General features: G+C 31.3%; 2 protein-coding genes across 3 annotated transcripts; both read right to left on the bottom strand.

The window, feature by feature from the left end:
* Positions 1–6,039: 6,039 nt before the first annotated feature.
* On the bottom strand, positions 6,040–11,720 carry LOC108549981 (meiosis-specific coiled-coil domain-containing protein MEIOC). The gene is made up of 5 exons (XM_017903570.1): positions 11,625–11,720; positions 10,902–11,024; positions 8,186–10,147; positions 7,947–8,112; positions 6,040–7,721 (listed from the first exon to the last, which is right to left on the bottom strand). The coding sequence occupies exons 1-5, from the start codon at positions 11,688–11,690 to the stop codon at positions 7,510–7,512; spliced, it is 2,529 nt and encodes an 842-aa protein (XP_017759059.1). The 5' UTR covers positions 11,691–11,720; the 3' UTR covers positions 6,040–7,509.
* Positions 11,721–12,517: 797 nt separating this feature from the next.
* On the bottom strand, positions 12,518–14,371 carry LOC108549990 (FGFR1 oncogene partner 2 homolog). 2 transcript variants are annotated; one of them, XM_017903583.1, is made up of 4 exons: positions 14,304–14,371; positions 13,501–13,635; positions 13,042–13,293; positions 12,518–12,745 (listed from the first exon to the last, which is right to left on the bottom strand). In XM_017903583.1, the coding sequence occupies exons 2-4, from the start codon at positions 13,633–13,635 to the stop codon at positions 12,518–12,520; spliced, it is 615 nt and encodes a 204-aa protein (XP_017759072.1). In that variant the 5' UTR covers positions 14,304–14,371. The 2 variants fall into 2 exon arrangements, with proteins under 2 accessions (XP_017759072.1, XP_017759071.1); XM_017903582.1 differs by lacking the exon at positions 14,304–14,371 and adding an exon at positions 14,110–14,184.
* Positions 14,372–18,354: the final 3,983 nt, after the last annotated feature.

Raw genomic sequence — 18,354 nt, 5'->3', positions numbered from 1 at the left:
ATTGCGATTATCCCACATTGTGTACATGATCCACCAAAGCGTATATATATATATACATATATATATCGTCGATAGTTAGACGGAAAAATTGTGGCCGTGGTAGCTATTAAGTATGATTTCCTACACCATCCTCAAAGTTCCTTTGAAGCTTTACTGACGTTCGAAGGTACGCGATAAAAATCATTAACTATCACATGAATACTATCATACATCATATTTTCGTTCCACGATCGAAGCACGATCGTCCCAAGAAAAATATCGCCTCTCGATTGGACAGGTTACCATAATTTATGCACGACGAGCGTGTATCTTAGGCAGTACGCGTGTTGTTTTACAGGAATATCCCCATGGGTAGTCTACAACGTTTCGTTAGTTGCACGCTTATGATCGTTTCCCATGGCGAAATAGCTTTATTTGGTCGATCACCATCGTATTATTAATCCACAGTGTAAATTGCCCTATACACCAGCGACTGATCGCTTTAACCATCTCTATTGACTGTGCATTTTAATCGAGTTACAAACTTAATCCAATCTCGCTTTAGTGGAACTAAATACCGTAACATCTGTAGAATAATAACAACGAGGATGCGAATTAATATTTCGATAATTCGTACAAATTATTCAATTAATGGAAAACAAAACGAGGACCAACAAGTGGAAAGTAATTGACACTCGTCAGTTGGAATGGGCTGGACCAACTGACTACACCTCGAGTGAAATTCCAATGAGGAAGGAAGGTAAAGATATCGATTTGAGACAGTATTTAATATCGTTTATGATACCTGGCGAATTAACTAGAAATTCTTCTAAAATTATTCCATAGCTTTCTGCACACGAGGTACAGAAGTTGAGATGCTTGGACGCTTGAAGTACGTCCGAAGTGTACTTCGTGACATAATGATAATGGCAAAGAGGTAAGCATCGTAAAATGCATAAATATTAAATTAACGATTGGCTTACTGTTTTCTACGAGAAATACAGTGAAAATAGGTATACCAATCCGCTCGAAAAATGACAAATTAGCTTCTGTTCCTCGCTAAATGTTTCTCTAACGTGCACTCACTATTGATCTCGTTGATATACAATGTTTTGTGCCATGGTCACGGTGCAGCACGTATCAGATTCGAGAAGACGATAAGCAAAATAATACCAGTTCGTGAGAATCACATTATTCGTATCTCGTAAGAGAAATCTACTTCCGGAGACGGATTTATATCGTGCGAAATCAGAGCAACCGCGAGAGAACGATACCAAGAAGAGAGACAGGCAAGAAATCACGATTTCTTTTTTTTTCTTGTTATTTTTTAATGTCTCAGAATCTCGAGAATGATCACTGTGGCGGAAGATTGAAATGATTCTGGGTGAAAGAAGTACGTGAACTAAATAACGCGAGGAATATTATTTTTAAGGTAAAAAATAATCACAAAAGATCAAAGCAATTTTGGCAGTGAGAAATTTGAAGTTCGACGGAAAAATGGCCGTGGTTTCTTAAATGTTTCTTTTCTTTAAGAAAGTTTTATCATACGAGATCGACGTGAACGTCGAAGAGAGGTTTAGAAGGAAAGAAAACCGTACAAGCGTAGTTCTCCAAATTTTCTATCGAAAATAGATTTCCACTTCTCAGTAAATATGAATCGTGGATGAAAGCTCGAAAATCGAAAGAAGTGGCGATACCCAACGATTTTACATTAAAGTTTCAATAAAACGAAAGGTACTGAAACATAAGATGTTTAAGATATATGTGTATACATAAATATTCGACAATAAAATAATAATACTCCTATATTTAAATATTGCAGTATCGTTCATTAATAAAATTTAATTGCGTATTTAAATAAGCAGGGAATAATTGTAAATTGATACTTATCAAAGTATCGAAATAAACGTAACTTTCGTCGGGCAAAAATAAATAAACGAAATTAAACACTGTCTAGTTTCGTTATACGCGTTAATTCTACCATTTAATGCAAAAGTTATACGTTTAAAAATTGTTCATCCGGACCCTGTACTGATCCCAGTTATCGTTCGGAATTTTTGCGAATATTATCTGACATAAGCGGAACCATTTCGTTAACTTTCAGCACGCGTCGATTGGCAAAGAAATCGTCGAGCCTTAGAAATATACACTAACGATACGTCTTGAGAGTTTCGTAAGATAAACTTGGTCGATTTCTTGTCTACTTTTCTTCGTTATTACTTTGCCTTATGTATGGACCTGTGTATGGACGCTTAAGACTTTTTCTTATGAAGCTTCACCGCTCTCTGAGTGCTCACAAAATTAGTTGTATAGTCGTTGTATTGTATATATGAACATGTAGACGCACGTATACCCGTGTACAAGTTATTTCAATAATTTTACCATAACAATTTTATTATACGCACTTTGTCACTTGAAACTGTAATGTAACTTCAGTTTCAACGACGTGTAAAGTCATATATCAATTAATTAATATCAATCGCAAAGGAGGTACAGGTATATACAAAATTGCAAAATATAACGATAGGTTTATTCATTCGAGTAGACTTAAAACTGGCAAGAGATCGAGCTGCAAAGAAAAATGGACAATAGGCATACGCCATTATAGAATTAATTCCACGAAAAGACTCTTTTCGCAATGACTTTTCATTTTTGAAATATTGCAAAAATTACTCAGACTAACATAGATTAATTCCGTTTTTTATAATAAATGAATTATTTAAACTAAAAATAATTCCTATTTATAAAAATGAAATATTTATTCCTCGCATACGCGAATACGTCAAACAATCGTGTAAAGAATTTCGACTCGTGAAAATTAATATCTGATGCAACTTCTTAAATCGAAAATTAAACTTAATCGATAATAAAAATTATAACTTCCTCCTCTATACGACAAACGAAACTTATTCGACTATTTCACTAAAGAATAATTCTGAATAAATAAAAATTCAGTTTCTGAGAATAATTAACAGAGGAAAAAAGACTCGTTCAGTGAAACAACCTGTACAAGTATATACGTATGTACGCGTAAATACATATATGTTCTATTCGGTAATATATAATATCACATGCAATTTAAATAGGATTGTCAAACACGTATCTGTGCAGATAGTGTTCCAATGTACGATGCTGCGTACGATACATATGATACGAGGTAATCACTGAATACGTGCGCATGCACATATGTATATACGTAACTTCACGCGAGAAAGCTTTATCCGTGCTCTTTCCGAATAGTAAGAGGAAAGGGGAAAAAAGGAGAAAGAAAAAATGAAGAAAAGAAGAAAATAAAAGAATAGAGAGGTACACGCATGAAAATCGACGCTACCCTTTGTCACGCGATCTCTTCGTTTCCCTATGTCTCTCAAAACACACACTGCATGATTCCTCCGCGTCTGGAAAAACTGCAGCTCGCAAGAAGCCTTCTATACGATCCCGATAAAAATACACGCTCCTCCGTTGATTCGTAAGCTAATGCTTCCATCATCGAGGTTTCAAAGCTCTTGCAGCACCAAAAAAAAATCACGATATTTCGTTCGGGTCAAGGTTTTGCAGAATACTGATCAGCGTGATAAAGTGGAATAAAAGTCATTCGTATTACGCTATTTAATATACTTCTACGAATCACGTACGATATTGCAACGGAAAATATGAGGAACAACGATTACACCTGTATTACATGTGAATAATTGACGAAATGCAAACCGAGTATGAACTTAAGCCTTCAAAGAGGAACTATCGAGATTTCGAGATCAAGAGGAGGCAGCGAGAAAGTTTGCATCGCGAGATTACTTTCAACAACTACATGAAACTGTTTAAAGAAGATCGAAGAATTAACTAGCGTTAAATAATTCGGATAATTGCACGATAGTGACAATTGCTCGAGCTAAGTACTAATCGTTAAGTAAACGCTTACCGAGAAATTATACCGATTCATATTCGCATTCTCATTGTTTTTAGGTTTTCGAAGAGAATGTCCCTAATCGATACGTTGAAGTTACAATAGAACGCGTATATTTGTCTATTGATATCACATTCCAAGTTATGATGTAAAGGAGAGGTAAAAGCGACTGGGTGAAGCAGAAATATCGAGAAGATAGAAGAAACGCCGATAAGAAATGGAAAAGGATTAACGAGTTGGCTGCGTTCGTCGCGTTCTTGCCGCGACAGTAAGTTCTGCATTAAGTTATGTACAAATTGGCATTATATATATCACAGTTACAATATAAACACGTCGACAAATGCGAAAGGAAATTCTGTAAAGCACTGCCTGCTTTCTTCTAAAACACCATACACAGCTTACGAACTTGTTATACCACGTTTATAAACGCGCATAACACGAGTGATAGTAATCCTCTTTTCATTGTACCAACTTGTCAATGAGCGATTCGATAATCTAACCTATCCTAACAGACATATATTTTTCGGTTTTTTTTTCACTTTTTTACGTTTCCATTAAATTTTTGCTAAGCCTATACTTTCGACTTTCCCGAACACGTGTTTAATCATTTGTCTCGTTTCATTGTTGAAATGGAAAAGATGAAGAAGAAGAAGAAATAGGGGTAAACGTCGTATAGACCACGCGCGTCTCTCTTCCAGTGCTCACTTTGCCTTTATCGAATACAGTGGAGAAGAAAAGACAGGGGACAAAGAGGAATATAAAAGAGACGATAAGAAAGAGAAAGAAAAGTAACGCAAGAGGAAAGGGGCTGAAACCACACATCGTATACCTTCGAAGTTAGATTAAATAAAAGAAAAGAAAAAGGAAAAGAAAATGAAAGAAATTGCAAAGAAATTGCGACGAAATTGCGAAGAAATGCACGTGCTCCTTCGTGTTAATGAAAATGAGGTCCTAAGATATGCTAATATACGAGGAGACGATGCTCGACATGGTCCCCAATGATTATGTAAGCGCTATGTAAAAGCGAGTTAACAGTCTGTATGTAAATCTTACATCTTCTGCAAGACTGGATAGTACCGGGCCCTTCTCCATAAAGGGTTGTCTTTGCGGCCGAGCGATTGCTTTCGTTTAATACGATAAATGCGAAGATGCAATTGTTTTCACGCGATTCAATAATGTTTCCGATATAATTCTAGATAATTCTAAACTACGACTAAAGTCAACAAACCTTATTTCTCCCTTCTCGATGTGGCTTGTACGAAAATATACGAAAACGCATTCATCCAAGTGGTTAAAATACGAATTTAGAAACTTAATTTTAAATTAAGCCGTGCTTTGTAATTGACGATTTTTTTATCTTTTTTATTTATTTATTTATTTTTCTTTTGTGATGAAGTTTAAATCTTGTCGAATGAACATTGAACTTACAAAAATAAATGAACACAATTGATAAAAATGATTAGTCCATACCGAATGGTCTCGAGTAAAGGAGAAATAGAATATTTGATATAAAAGTTTCTGTAAAGCTCTAACAATTTCGCAAAACGTGTCAATATACAGGAACAATGCAGTCGAAAATTTGGAACGTACGTTCATTGGTAATGGTCGGCAGCAAAGACAGCCAAAAAATTGTATTCACTAGTACTAAATTAAATATTTCGCTACTAATGTCTCTCGCCTAAGATTGATATAGAGGTATTGAGGAATTAAAGTGACACACCGTTTTCCTCGTTTTATCGTTGGGAGACACTACAATGCAGCTAAATGGAAGTTGACGGATATATACAGAGATGATTATATTAAAGCTTCACCAATATTCGATAACCGATAATCGATTTACGAGCATTTCTAATGATATTACAGGCCGATCAATTCAGCTTAGGTATTAAGAAAGTTAGACCTCAAGACAGCAAAAATGTTGCACCTAAGATTTGTTGTCCCGTTATCCCTACGCATTGAACACTATATAGATTTACATATTCTTTCTTTTTCTCTCTAACACGGTGTACTCTCGTTTATCGTTGTGCGAATATCTGTTTTGTAGTTTCATAGGAATACGGAAATAATCGTCGTTCAAGCCTCTGAAGAACGTAGAATGAAACGACGTTCGATGTTTCCGTGGAACTCGAACTTGCGCGATTATGTCGCGGATTAAATTATAATAAAACGAATTCCTAGTAAGTCGTATATACGCACGTTGGAACGTTAAAATTCTTGAGCCTAGTAATAGTCAACAGTGTGAAAGAGCTTACTCAATATTGAGTAGAGGAAATGCTGAACTTTGCAAGTCGGCCGTTATAGAGCTAATCAATTTGTCTAGAACGTATATGTAATAAGTATGTAGGAATAGTTTTGTGTGTTCCGCATATGCACGTTAAAAATTTTCTATATACCTTATGCATGTTGTACGTACTTGCACATAAATCTATGTATACATACGTACACGCACACAAATAGACATGTATATACGTATACACGCGCGCGCGCGCGTGTGTGTGTGTGAGCAGGGGGCGTGTGTAAAGATGTAATGTTTCATGTATATACGTGTGTAATTATATACACAAATATTTCATATTCTGTTTTACATTAAACGTAATGCGACTATGTGCTGTACGTAAATGTTACGCCAGAGCACGCTTTTGTGTATGCGTGTAGCGAGTATGCGTTAGAAAAGTCCTCTCTTTTACGAAGATTTATGTGTACTATAGTGGACATCATTTGCGTTGTATATATCTATTATATATATATACCGAGTCAGATCAAAGGCTACACATATTTCACAGACTGAAAAAGCTCACCCGATCTGCGATTAAGTTGCCGCATCGCATCTTGAGTTTTTCGAAATATTCGAAGTTTTCGAGATGTACTTTGACTACCTGAGACACATCTTGGGTCACACATTTAAGGAAGGCCACATTGAACAAGACTAAGAAATTACTGCCTAGCACTCTGAACAAATATATTGGTAAAATTTAGCCTATATTATCTAGCCTATGACACATACGCAAACGAGTAATAGTCGGAGATTCTTGCGAACGTTCCTTTTTTCTCTTTTTCTTTTTTTCTTTTTTTGTTTCTTTTAGTAAGTCTGAGCAATCTTGTTCTTCGTTTTCTTTTCTACGAGTACCGGATCCTCAATGAATTTGAAACGATTATCTTTGGCATTGTGAAATATGCAAGACAACATATCCAAAGATAAAAATATCGACGTTCGTAAGTTTCCTTTTCGTTAGTCTGTTAGCGAAGAACAAGCAAAATCACTTGAAAGTGCAATATACGATAGACAATTGGATCACAAGTATTGGATACCAGAACTGACACTCTCAAGACTGTACTATAGTAGGGATAAAAATATGTACAGTAGAAAACTATGGAGTCACTATTAACTTGTAAAAAGTAGACACGCATACGATTTTCCTATTTCGGCGCGAGTACACGTACTTCTTCATACGATGCTTTGAAAATTTCGCAATTAATGGGCGGCATTGTTTTGTCTCAGCGATAAAATTATGATAAACGCCAGCAAAAGCTTTTCATTAACGTAATGCGGAATACGTAAGTAAAAAGCTGCTGGACTCAATCTATGTTTTGTCACACGAAATGGAAAAGCGGCTTTCAAAATCTTGCTAGGTACAGTTTGAATAATCGCCAACGTCACCTGCTACCTGACTTTCATTGCGTTTTAACACAAGAACTGGATCTTTAGAAGTTTCAACGACTTTCTTTTCTATCTCCAAGTCATACAATAATGTAGCTTGTAATGCGTTATACATACCAGTTCTTGCATATCGAGACGCCTTCATCAATTTGTAGACACTGGCTGCCAATGTTAATATATCTGTAAACATAAATCACTGATTTGAATAAAATTTTATATTATGTTTTTAGTAATAAAATTCTGAAAATTCACAAACATTGGAAATTTTTTTTAAAAATAACATTATAATTTTTTGTTATTTATAGTATAAGAAAGAAGTAAAAAATAAGAGTTATACTTTTTACAATTCATAATATATACCTAAGTCTGTAATTGAATATGCAATTGAATATGCTACGAACATACCATTACCATTGTATACAAGAATGTACGGTGGATTCTCTTTCTGACGTTCAGTAGCATTTGCAATTTCTCGTTTACGACAATCTTGGACAAATCTTATTGCTTCCAACCAATATTCCATAGCTTTATGTACGCGTTGATTCATCGTGGTCCCTCGCAAACGTTCCATCTATTTAAGAAACATGTTACTCAGTAATTCAATATGTTTTAATCAATAAGGAAGTAAAAAAGATTATGATTACCTTTGCAATCAAAGTTATGACGCGTGCATGCTCTCTTAAGTAATCAATAATTAAACGATCGACACGTGTTGGGTTTCCTGGAAGGCGAGGAATAGGTATATTGTTTGCACTTGTCACTCTTTTGCCAGGAAAATGAGCAGCTAATCCAGCCTCACATTTCTTTCGTTCTTTTTCTAATTGTTTAAACTGTTCATGAGTTTGCTCTAGTCTGAAATGCAATATACTCGAGGGTGCTATACGTCTAGCTGCTCCGCTTCCATTTCTAAGACTTAAACCTCCACCATAGAGTACAGAAAATGGACGTGAAACTGGAGGTGGTACAGGAACTGGCATTACTGATGGGAATACTCCAGACCTTACTGTACTCGGATTTGGTACTATTCCTGAATTGAAGAGAACATCAGCAGATGGAATACCAGGACTATTTTGTATTCTTGACATATGATGTCGTTGTTTCATAAGATAATTAAAAGTATCTTTGTTCATTGAAGACCCTGCGATTTGATTAGGCAAATGACTTATGGAAGGAAAAGCTATTTCTTTGGTAAGATCAAATCCTTCCATCTTAGATGTATTAGTACTATTAGGCTGCTTCAAATCCTGATAAGATGTGGAACTTTGTGGTAACATTTTTAAAGTCTCGCCGTTATTAGCAGTGTAATGTTGATAATTGTGATATCCATATTTTGCAATTGACTGATGTGTATTACGTGAACTTAGATTTTTTGGAAATCCAATTGGTGAATATGTCTTAGTTTCAATAGTCTTTGTTTTTGGACTAATAATTTTCAATAAATTATTATCAATTCTATAATCATTATTTGTAAGACAATTTTCGTTTGTGTCTAAACTATTGATCGATGACGTGGTAAAGTCGCTTACACCTGGATAATAATCAATTAGTTGTTTGTATTCTTGGTCCACAGCTTGATTTAATTTGTAGCTACGAGCTTGTTGTTGCAAAAATTGAAGTTGCTTATTTGGTATGGAGATATTTGCCATGCTTAATCTACTTGAATCATGTAAGTCTTTATAATCGTTAGCATTACTGCGTTGTATATTATTCCCAAAACAATTATGCAAATTCGTATCAGCTGGAGAAAAATGTTGTAATGAAGAATTTGAAAGAAAGCCAGAATCAATACTCAAATCAGTCATTGCTGAACTTGGTCTATAACTTTGATTATTGGCAGTCATGTTGTATAATTCATGTATAGAAGGTGTCGGGTTATTATATATATTACCAGTTCCATTTTGTCCAATATTATTGTGATACTCTAGTTCGTTTAGGGTAATTGGATCAGGTGAATCTAGTGCCAATGTTAGAGCCATATTAAAATTAAGATTTGCATTTGTACAATTTTGAATTTGTTGATAATTTCCAAATAAATCTGATGTACATCCTGGTGTTGATAAATTTTCTGTCCAGTTAGTAGACTGTTTACTCACATTTGTCTCGTTTGTGGTTGTTAATAAATCATTACATAGAGTACATTGCATACTTCCACTAACAGAGCAATTTTCATTATTTGGACATAATACATATGACTGCGAATCAGATGGATACGTATTTGGATACGTCAATCCTGCACTAACCTCATTGTTATATAAATTTCCTTGATCTGGTGCTTGTTCTGCACATGTATTGAGGCTTAATGTTTTAAGTTCTCCACAGAGATTATAATTACATTTGTGTTTAACATTATTAGAAACATTATTTTGCAATTTATTAAATGTTGAATGCATATTGAAATTATCCATAGTAAAATTAGGATCTGTATTATTCTTCATTTTATTCTCCACGACACAGGATTGAGTATTTGAGTGATATTGTAAATTGCCATTATAACTATTATTGTGAGCGTTGTCACCAACAATTGAATCGTCATCAAGAATTTTTGACACTAAATCATTGACCATAGGATTGTTTAAATCCTGACTATCTTCATCCTCAACATTCATCTATATAAATACATGATTAAAAAGGATCAAATTAGTATAATAATACAATTCTTTGTCTTTTTTTTTTTTCAAATCTTCAAATATCTATAACTGCCATATTCAGTCATAAATTATACTACAATTATTAACCTAATATATTATGTAAAACAATTTATTATATTGAATTTAAACTATCTTTTTATATACATAAAATATGTAAATAAATATAAATAAACGTATTTCACAGATTATGTAAATTTAATTTTCAGTTTATTAAGACAGAATGAAAAGAATGAAATTTCTTTTATCATATATTTAGGTTACTTTATAAAATATGTCATATTTAACAAATGAAAATATTTAGTTTAAAAAATAGACAGATCCATGTTATTTTTACAATAGCAATTATTTGCAAATAAATTACTAAATGCTTTAGGTAAATATAAATAAATACTAATTATAATATAATAGTGGTTTTCATTAAATATATGCAAATATTTTCACTTGTAATAACTTGGAATTTACTTAAAAAAGTATGATGCATTCTATATAATATAATGTAAACATTTTAAATAAAATGTTATAGTCCAATATAATATATAAACGTAAAGTGCCATAACATTTTCAATGTTGTATAAGCTATATGTTTATTTAACTTTAGTTAAAATTTGCAGAGCACTTTTATGTAATACTGCCAAATATACAAAAATTAATTATTACTTTATTATTATGTAAAAAATTATATAAAAATCAAATATTACTTTAAGTATCTTACATTTTTTTGTGTATTACATTCCACTAAGTCATAGTTCCAATAATTATATTCTGTGTTACATCTGTCAGCTGGATAAGTGTTTCGTGGTTCCAACATGTTGATGTTACGTTCAACCACGTTATTCTATAAAAAAGAGTAGTTGATTTTGCATTTGTATCAAATATGATAAATCCTTCAATATGTTAGAACAATATGAAATTTGTTGCAGTTATATAAATGTTATTTATTAAAATTGTTTCTACGATGCAACAATTATTAATTAGTATAATATATATACTATTATGCTAAAACTTTTATTTTATGTACTACATGCAACTATGAAACTATTACCAAAATATATTAACATGATTAAGTGCATTAAAATAATTATTTTAATATTAACTTTAAACTCATATAAATGACTTTACTCTTTTATTTATGACTTGATCTCTAAAGCAACAAATTTAAATTTAAATCTATTATAAGCACAATTACGGTATCGTATATATCAGCTACGAAAATCGAGTCGTTCCTATCAGTTAAATTATTAAACAATTATAATCGGAATTATACTTTTTATACCATGCGTTAAACATTTCTATTCCTCATTATTTAAATAATGTTTTTAAACAATAAAATTACGTCTCTTTTGGACGTTATGATAGAATTATCGCTTTGTACTTTGCAGCAGAGGAAAATGAACGTCACTTTCTCGGTAATGAAGTCAGAAACACGGTTGCTTACCTTGCTAACAGTAAAACCATTGTTGCCGATAATTGCAGCCAAATTGTGCACCTCGAACAGAGCCATTTGTTAAAGATCACTAAAAATCACCTCCACTCCTTGCCATCACCCTTTCACTTGTGCGGCTGTCTTCCAGCAGTATGCACACCCACACCAACCTACGCTTTCTTTAAACGTAGCTGGCTAGCATCTCACGATGCACATTAACGATGGTACTATGAGAGAGCAGAATATAGATGGAACTATGGATAGGATGCTATATATACACACTATATATATGAATACCGTATACATATGATTATATAGCCAATTGTGATAAATAAAAACAATAAATTTTGATTGCGATATATTACCGATTTAATTTTATAAAATCTTTACATTTTATTACATTTTTACATTTAGTTTCTCAATTGATTAAATTTACGTTTCTAAAACGTTTCCAAAATACAGCAAACGTAATGTTTCCCCTAGGAAAGTGAACTATGATTACTAAATTTTTGAAGCGCCTGCGCAAATGCAAGAGCATTTGAATGTCTAATATTGCAATTCATAGGATACATATATTTTTCTTTTACTTAAAAGAATTGATATTTTGATAACGAAAAATGAAAATTTCAATAAAGAATAAAAAGAATGATAATATGTAATAACTTCATGAAATAATTTATAATAACTAATAATCTAATAATTGCATATTATAATAGTAAATGATTTCACATTGTGAGATTTAAATTCATTAACTAGATTTATCATATATGTATATAAATTGTACATTACATGTGCACTTTATTGTATATAAGTAATACATTTTTTCCAACGTTGATTATGTTATAAAATATGAAATAAATAATACGAAATTTATATAAAAGAATTATAAATTACAATTTTTTTTTTTAATGTACTATTGGATCCGTTTGTACAGTTTTACTTTCTACCTCTGTGTCCTTGTTTAAGGAGCAATACTTATTTGCAATATTAACTATTTCTCGCAATGTAGTATTTTCTTCTTTTAGACTACTGTACATTTCTTTTTCTTTCACCTCATTTTCTTCATCTAAAGCAACTGCAGTTTTCATCACTGCTGCCATTTCATTAATTTTTTCTGCTTGATTGGTAATTATCTGCAATTTTAAATAAAAAATATTTCTAATTGCTGATAATAATATTATAAAATGAAATTGAATTAATCTTTTTATCTAAATGTGTAACATAAAAGATATATAAACAAATTATTGTTTAATTTGATCAAATTGGTAAAAAAATCTAAATAAAACTTTGAATAATTAACAGTACTTTGAATAGTAAAATGATTTTCAATCGACTATAATAAATTTGAATTACTGACCATCAAAATGTTAATTCATTACACGTATGTTAAAAAACATTAATTTCTGTAGACTATAATATTTATACTTACATTAGCATATTTTGCATTGTGTAGTGAAGAAAGATCTGTTTTACAAAGACGTAGCAAAGATGCTGTCTGTTGTCTGTATTTAGACATAATTAATTCAAGAGCATGATGATGATCCTCTAATGCTTTTTTCAATTCCTTATTTTCAGCTTGCAATTCTTGCAAATGTTTAATTTCTCCTTGTATTCCTGCGATTAATTGTATATGTGGCTTGTGTTTTGCTTGAGTGTTCAATATCTCTACCTCTTTTTGATACTATGAATACATCATTAAAAAAATGATATAATTAAAATAAATAAAAAATATAACAAATAAATTTTAAGAAGTTTGATAACAAAGAATTTTATTAATAATATAGAGATATAAGTCCTCAACTCATTTTATTTTCATATCTTTTAATTTACTTGGTTTATTGTTATATATTTTTTTTTCTTGCATTATTGTGTAATACAAATAAATTACCTGCTTCATATTAGCAATTTGAATACAAACTGACTCTATTTCGCTTATCAAATTATCTGCAATATTTTCATGTTCTGATATTCTGATTACTAACTTTTTAGCATCCAATATGATTTGTTGAAAAGTTAAGGACATCTGTAAACATATGTAAATATAAACATAAGTTTTAAAACATACAACTGACTATAAAAATTTAATTTGTCCTATTACACATATATGTTTATTTATAAAATATTGTTTATTGTTAGAGTTGAACTTTTACTCTTATATGTATTAACTCTATATTTGTTTTACATAATGTAAATCAAAAATATGTTAATTGAGCTTTTTATTTTAATCCAATAATATACATTATGTCAATAAAGTATAAAATAGTGTTAGTTGATGGAAATTATTTGCAGAAGATTTCATATTTTTTGTAATATTTTACACAAATGTGATATTTATATTAAAATAGATTTTAAAATAAATTGTAAAGTAGGATAATTTCTACTAGAAGTCTTTCAATAATTTTATATAACCTCTATACAATACTACACAGATTAATTTATGTAATTTTAATATGTATAATTGTATAAGTATATTTATAAGTATATTTTATAGGTATACCTTTATAAGTATATTTGTGGCAGATTTAATTCATAAATTACAATAAAATGATCTATATTAATTAGGTTATATTCGTATTAAAGCTGTGAATGACATATTTCAGGATAATTTTAAAGAAAATATTTTTTACTTATTTCTTGTCGATAAAACACCTTATATTACAAATTTTAATATATTCTTATTTGATAACTCACTTGGCTTTAATTGTATAATAAATGAATGAGATCAACGTTATACGAAAATACCTTCTCCTTTAATGCATAAGTTTGTTTATTTTCAATCACTTCCGTAAGATCATTGGTCTACCAATCACAAACTGACTATGTATAAATGTTTTTTTTATGTCATACATTCTTATATGTACGTTATTAATCAACAGGGTCAGTTATAGCTTTTTCATTGGTAAAATTTGTTCTTTCCTTAAATTTTGTTCATCACAATGTTTTGATTATAATAACTAAATACATCTTTTCGTCAAAAAATGTTCTATAGTCAAAAGTGAATAGACGAAATTTATAAAAATTTTGTATGGTGTTGTTATATACTATGCTATTGATTGTTATATTCCAGTCAATAATAAAACTTATAAGTGTTTCAAAATTACAATAATTAATGTTTGTTATCAATAGTTATTTGTTACTTTCTTAAAATTATTTATTTTTCATAAGAAAAATTGTACTTTATTAATACGCTTGATTCAATTTAATTCATTTGATTGAAAATTATATAAATAAATGCTTTTATTCTTTTCATTTTCTATTTTCAAAATATAACTTGTGTAGAAAGTAAATTTTTAAAACGTCCAACAGTTTTGATAACAGTCCTTTTACTCAAAGATTAAAATTTTATCAAATTCTATCAACAGTAAAGGAAGTTCTACAAAGTACAAATTGTATATAATTTTTAATATAATGTATTAAACAGAAATATTATACTTCATTATATTATATTTTATTTTAAAATATATAATATAAACAATACTTATAAAAGGGTCTGTTATAATAGGAATAAATGTTAAAGAATATTTATTTACATGTTGTAATACAAACATTGTTATTTTAAATTATGTTTGAAAAATATCTTATTGAATTTGTTTTAACCACAAAGAAATAATAAAATTAAGAAATATAAAATAAATTATTTGTCAAAACTACTTTGGACTTAAACAAAATAATGTTTCACTACTATGTAATAATGGTCAATACTTATAAAATTATCAGTAAATTTAATTTGTTTTGTGTTATACATTATCTACTTTCGTTGCAAGGTTATCATAAATTATTTTGATTTTACAGTTTCCTTATCATTTTCTTCTACCCTACTCTATTTTTCACCAGATGCGAATAACGCTGCACCAATGATAGTATATCATCAGAACTCGAAGAAGCACTTGTAGATGAGGTAAATTTAATGTTTGCAAGAATATATATCAAGTATTGATATGAATATAATATTTCCTCTGTTTTGTAGAATGATAAGCCACTTTATGCTCCAAAATTGATAAAAACTATAATATTGAACAATCCATTTTCTGACATCATACCAAGAATAATAGTACAAGAAAGTGGAGAAGTAGCGATTGGGAAATTGACGACGTAGTAGTACGGACATCTACTTAGATTCTAATGTCTATATGGCATTGTTTATTATGTCGTTAACAACATTCAAAGTGAATAAAATGTACCTAAGCATATAACCATTGCAATTTCATTTTCTTTTTACCAAGAACAAAATCACTCATCTTCATCTGTGACTTCATGTTCGTCTATAATTAATTTAACAACTTTAGTAATTGCATCGTGAAGACACAGCCTCAGCGAGCCTTCTAATATAAGTCTGGATATGAATTCATTGTTATATAATTCATTATTGGTGATTATTGCATAGAGTGCTTGAACCATTGCCGAAGATAGTAATGGTTTGTCTTTCCATTAGTATAATGGAATAGCTAATAATTTCAGTTCATAAATTAATTATAGAAATTTGGAATTTTTCGCAACAGAAATATATCTATATTTGCATCATTGACGTTATTAAATATAAGAGGCATCGTTTGATATTTTACATCGATACTTTATCACATAGCTATTTCAAAGATGCAACATTTTCCCGCTACAAAAATACCTAGCACATCCGGCTGCAGCCAACTTCCAGTTGGCGGCAAGCGGGCATAACAGTAACATCGTGCAATATTCTCCCGCGTCAAAATAAAACATTAAATCTCAGAACGTTTCGTGAAGTAGTGATATCGCTGATTGACGTCTTAATTACTTTATGAAGTTCAGGATTACTAACTGTGAACATTTCTACGGTGGTAATATACTACATGTGAAAAAAAGTTATGTTACATAGTGTAAATCGTATAACGATACACGTGGGAAATAAAGTGGCGTGAGTGCCGTATCCTATGATACTACCGCATTGTCCGTTATTATCGGCTATAGAAGATTCTAGATTTCGACAGTTCGTTGGAATATTTGATCAACATTACTCTGAATAGACAGCTTTTTAATAGTTTTTTCAATTTTTCTTCGATCTTGACATTCCATTGCAACATAGTTATCTATTATCCCTTTTACATTATAAATTTTAATTTTAGATTAGAATATTTCATAACTAATGCATTGAATAGGCTGCTCTCGAACCAGTAGGGCAATTATATTACAATTGAAGGTGCATATATGTACCAAAGTAACAGAAAAGCAGGTGCCTGTGAAATCGCTCTACACAGTATACTTTATTCGCCTATATTTCTGAAATTAGGCTTCTCGGTTAGATTTTTTCGGCATAACAGCGTAGAGTAATTTTTCCCTTAACGGAATCGGATATTTTTTTTCGGTTCCGAGCGTGCGTTTTCGAGAAATAGTGCTGAAGGTGTCAGTGGCTCTCAGATCGTGCGACGCAATTTACTTTTTTGGCTTCTATCTTTTGAATTAGGTTTTTTGAACCGGATTTTTCCACCGATTCGCGTAGAGTGATTTATTCCTTAACGGGATTGGATATTTTTTTTCGGTTTCGAGCGTGCGTTTTTCTAAAATAGTGCCGAATGTGTCAGTGGCTGTCAGATCGTACGACGCAATTTACTTTTTTGGCTTCTATCTTTTGAATTAGGCTTTTTGAATCGGATTTTTCCACTGATTCGCGTAGAGTGATTTTTTTCTTAACGGGATTGGATATTTTTTTTCGATTTCGAACCTCCATTTTCGAAAAATAGTGCCGAATGTGTCAGTGGCTGACAGATCGTGTGACGCAATGTACTTTTTTGGCTTCTATCTTTTGAATTAGGCTTTTTGAACCGGATTTTTCCACATATTCGTGTAGAGTGATTCTTTCCTTAACGGGATTGAATATTTTTTTTCGGTTTTGTGTGTGCGATTTTCTAAAATAGTGCCGAATGTGTCAGTGGCTGACAGATCGTGTGACGCAATGTACTTTTTTGGCTTCTATCTTTTGAATTAGGCTTTTTGAACCGGATTTTTCCACATATTCGTGTAGAGTGATTCTTTCCTTAACGGGATTGGATATTTTTTTTCTGTTTTGTGTGTGCGATTTTCTAAAATAGTGCCGAATGTGTCAGTGGCTGACAGATCGTGTGACGCAATTTACTTTTTTGGCTTATATCTCTTGAATTAGGCTTTTTGAATCGGATGTTTCCACTGATTCGCGTAGAGTGATTTTTTCCTTAACGGGATTGGATATTGTTTTTCGGTTTCGAGCTTCCATTTTCGAAAAATAGTGCCGAATGTGTCAGTGGCCGTGAAATCGTACTGCGCAATAGACTTTTTTGGCTTCTATTTTCGAAATTAGGCTTTTTGATTAGCTTTGTTTTATATATTGGTGTAGAGTGGTATTTTCTGTAACGAGATTGGATACTTTTTTTTGGTTTCGAGAGTGCGTTTTCGTACAATAGTGCCGAATGTGTTAGTGGCTGTGAAATCGTGCTGCGTAATAGTGCATTTTCTTTTCTATTTCCGTAATTAGTCTTCTTGATTAGGTTTGTGCTATATATCAGTGTAGAGTGGAATTTTCTTTAATGATATTGAATATTTTTTTTTCAGTTTTGAGTGTGCGTTTTCGAAAAATAATGTCGAATGTGTCAGTAGGCGTGAAATCGTACGCTTAATAGACATTTTTGACATCTATCTTCGAAATTGGGCTTTTTGATTAGGTTTGTTTTATACATCAGTGTAGAGTGGAATTTTCTCTAACTGAATTGAATACTTTTTTTCAGTTCGTTTTAGATTA

This window comes from Eufriesea mexicana, unplaced genomic scaffold (assembly GCF_001483705.2).
Source record: "Eufriesea mexicana isolate 0111107269 unplaced genomic scaffold, ASM148370v2 scaffold2421, whole genome shotgun sequence".
Lineage (NCBI taxonomy): Eukaryota > Metazoa > Arthropoda > Insecta > Hymenoptera > Apidae > Eufriesea > Eufriesea mexicana.
This window is presented reverse-complemented; position numbering and strand designations above follow the sequence as displayed.

What these genes read in the sequence shown, in the direction of transcription:
- LOC108549981 (XM_017903570.1), bottom strand. Translation starts at nt 11,690, where the DNA reads ATGGCTCTGTTCGAGGTGCACAATTTGGCTGCAATTATCGGCAACAAT. An exon ending in ATGGTTTTACTGTTAGCAAG is followed by an intron (nt 11,025 to 11,624) that starts GTAAGCAACCGT and finishes TCTTTTTTATAG; the next exon opens with AATAACGTGGTTGAACGTAA. An exon ending in TCTTGTATACAATGGTAATG is followed by an intron (nt 7,722 to 7,946) that starts GTATGTTCGTAG and finishes TTATGTTTACAG; the next exon opens with ATATATTAACATTGGCAGCC.
- LOC108549990 (XM_017903583.1), bottom strand. Translation starts at nt 13,635, where the DNA reads ATGTCCTTAACTTTTCAACAAATCATATTGGATGCTAAAAAGTTAGTA. An exon ending in AAATTGCTAATATGAAGCAG is followed by an intron (nt 13,294 to 13,500) that starts GTAATTTATTTG and finishes ATGTATTCATAG; the next exon opens with TATCAAAAAGAGGTAGAGAT. An exon ending in ACAATGCAAAATATGCTAAT is followed by an intron (nt 12,746 to 13,041) that starts GTAAGTATAAAT and finishes TTAAAATTGCAG; the next exon opens with ATAATTACCAATCAAGCAGA.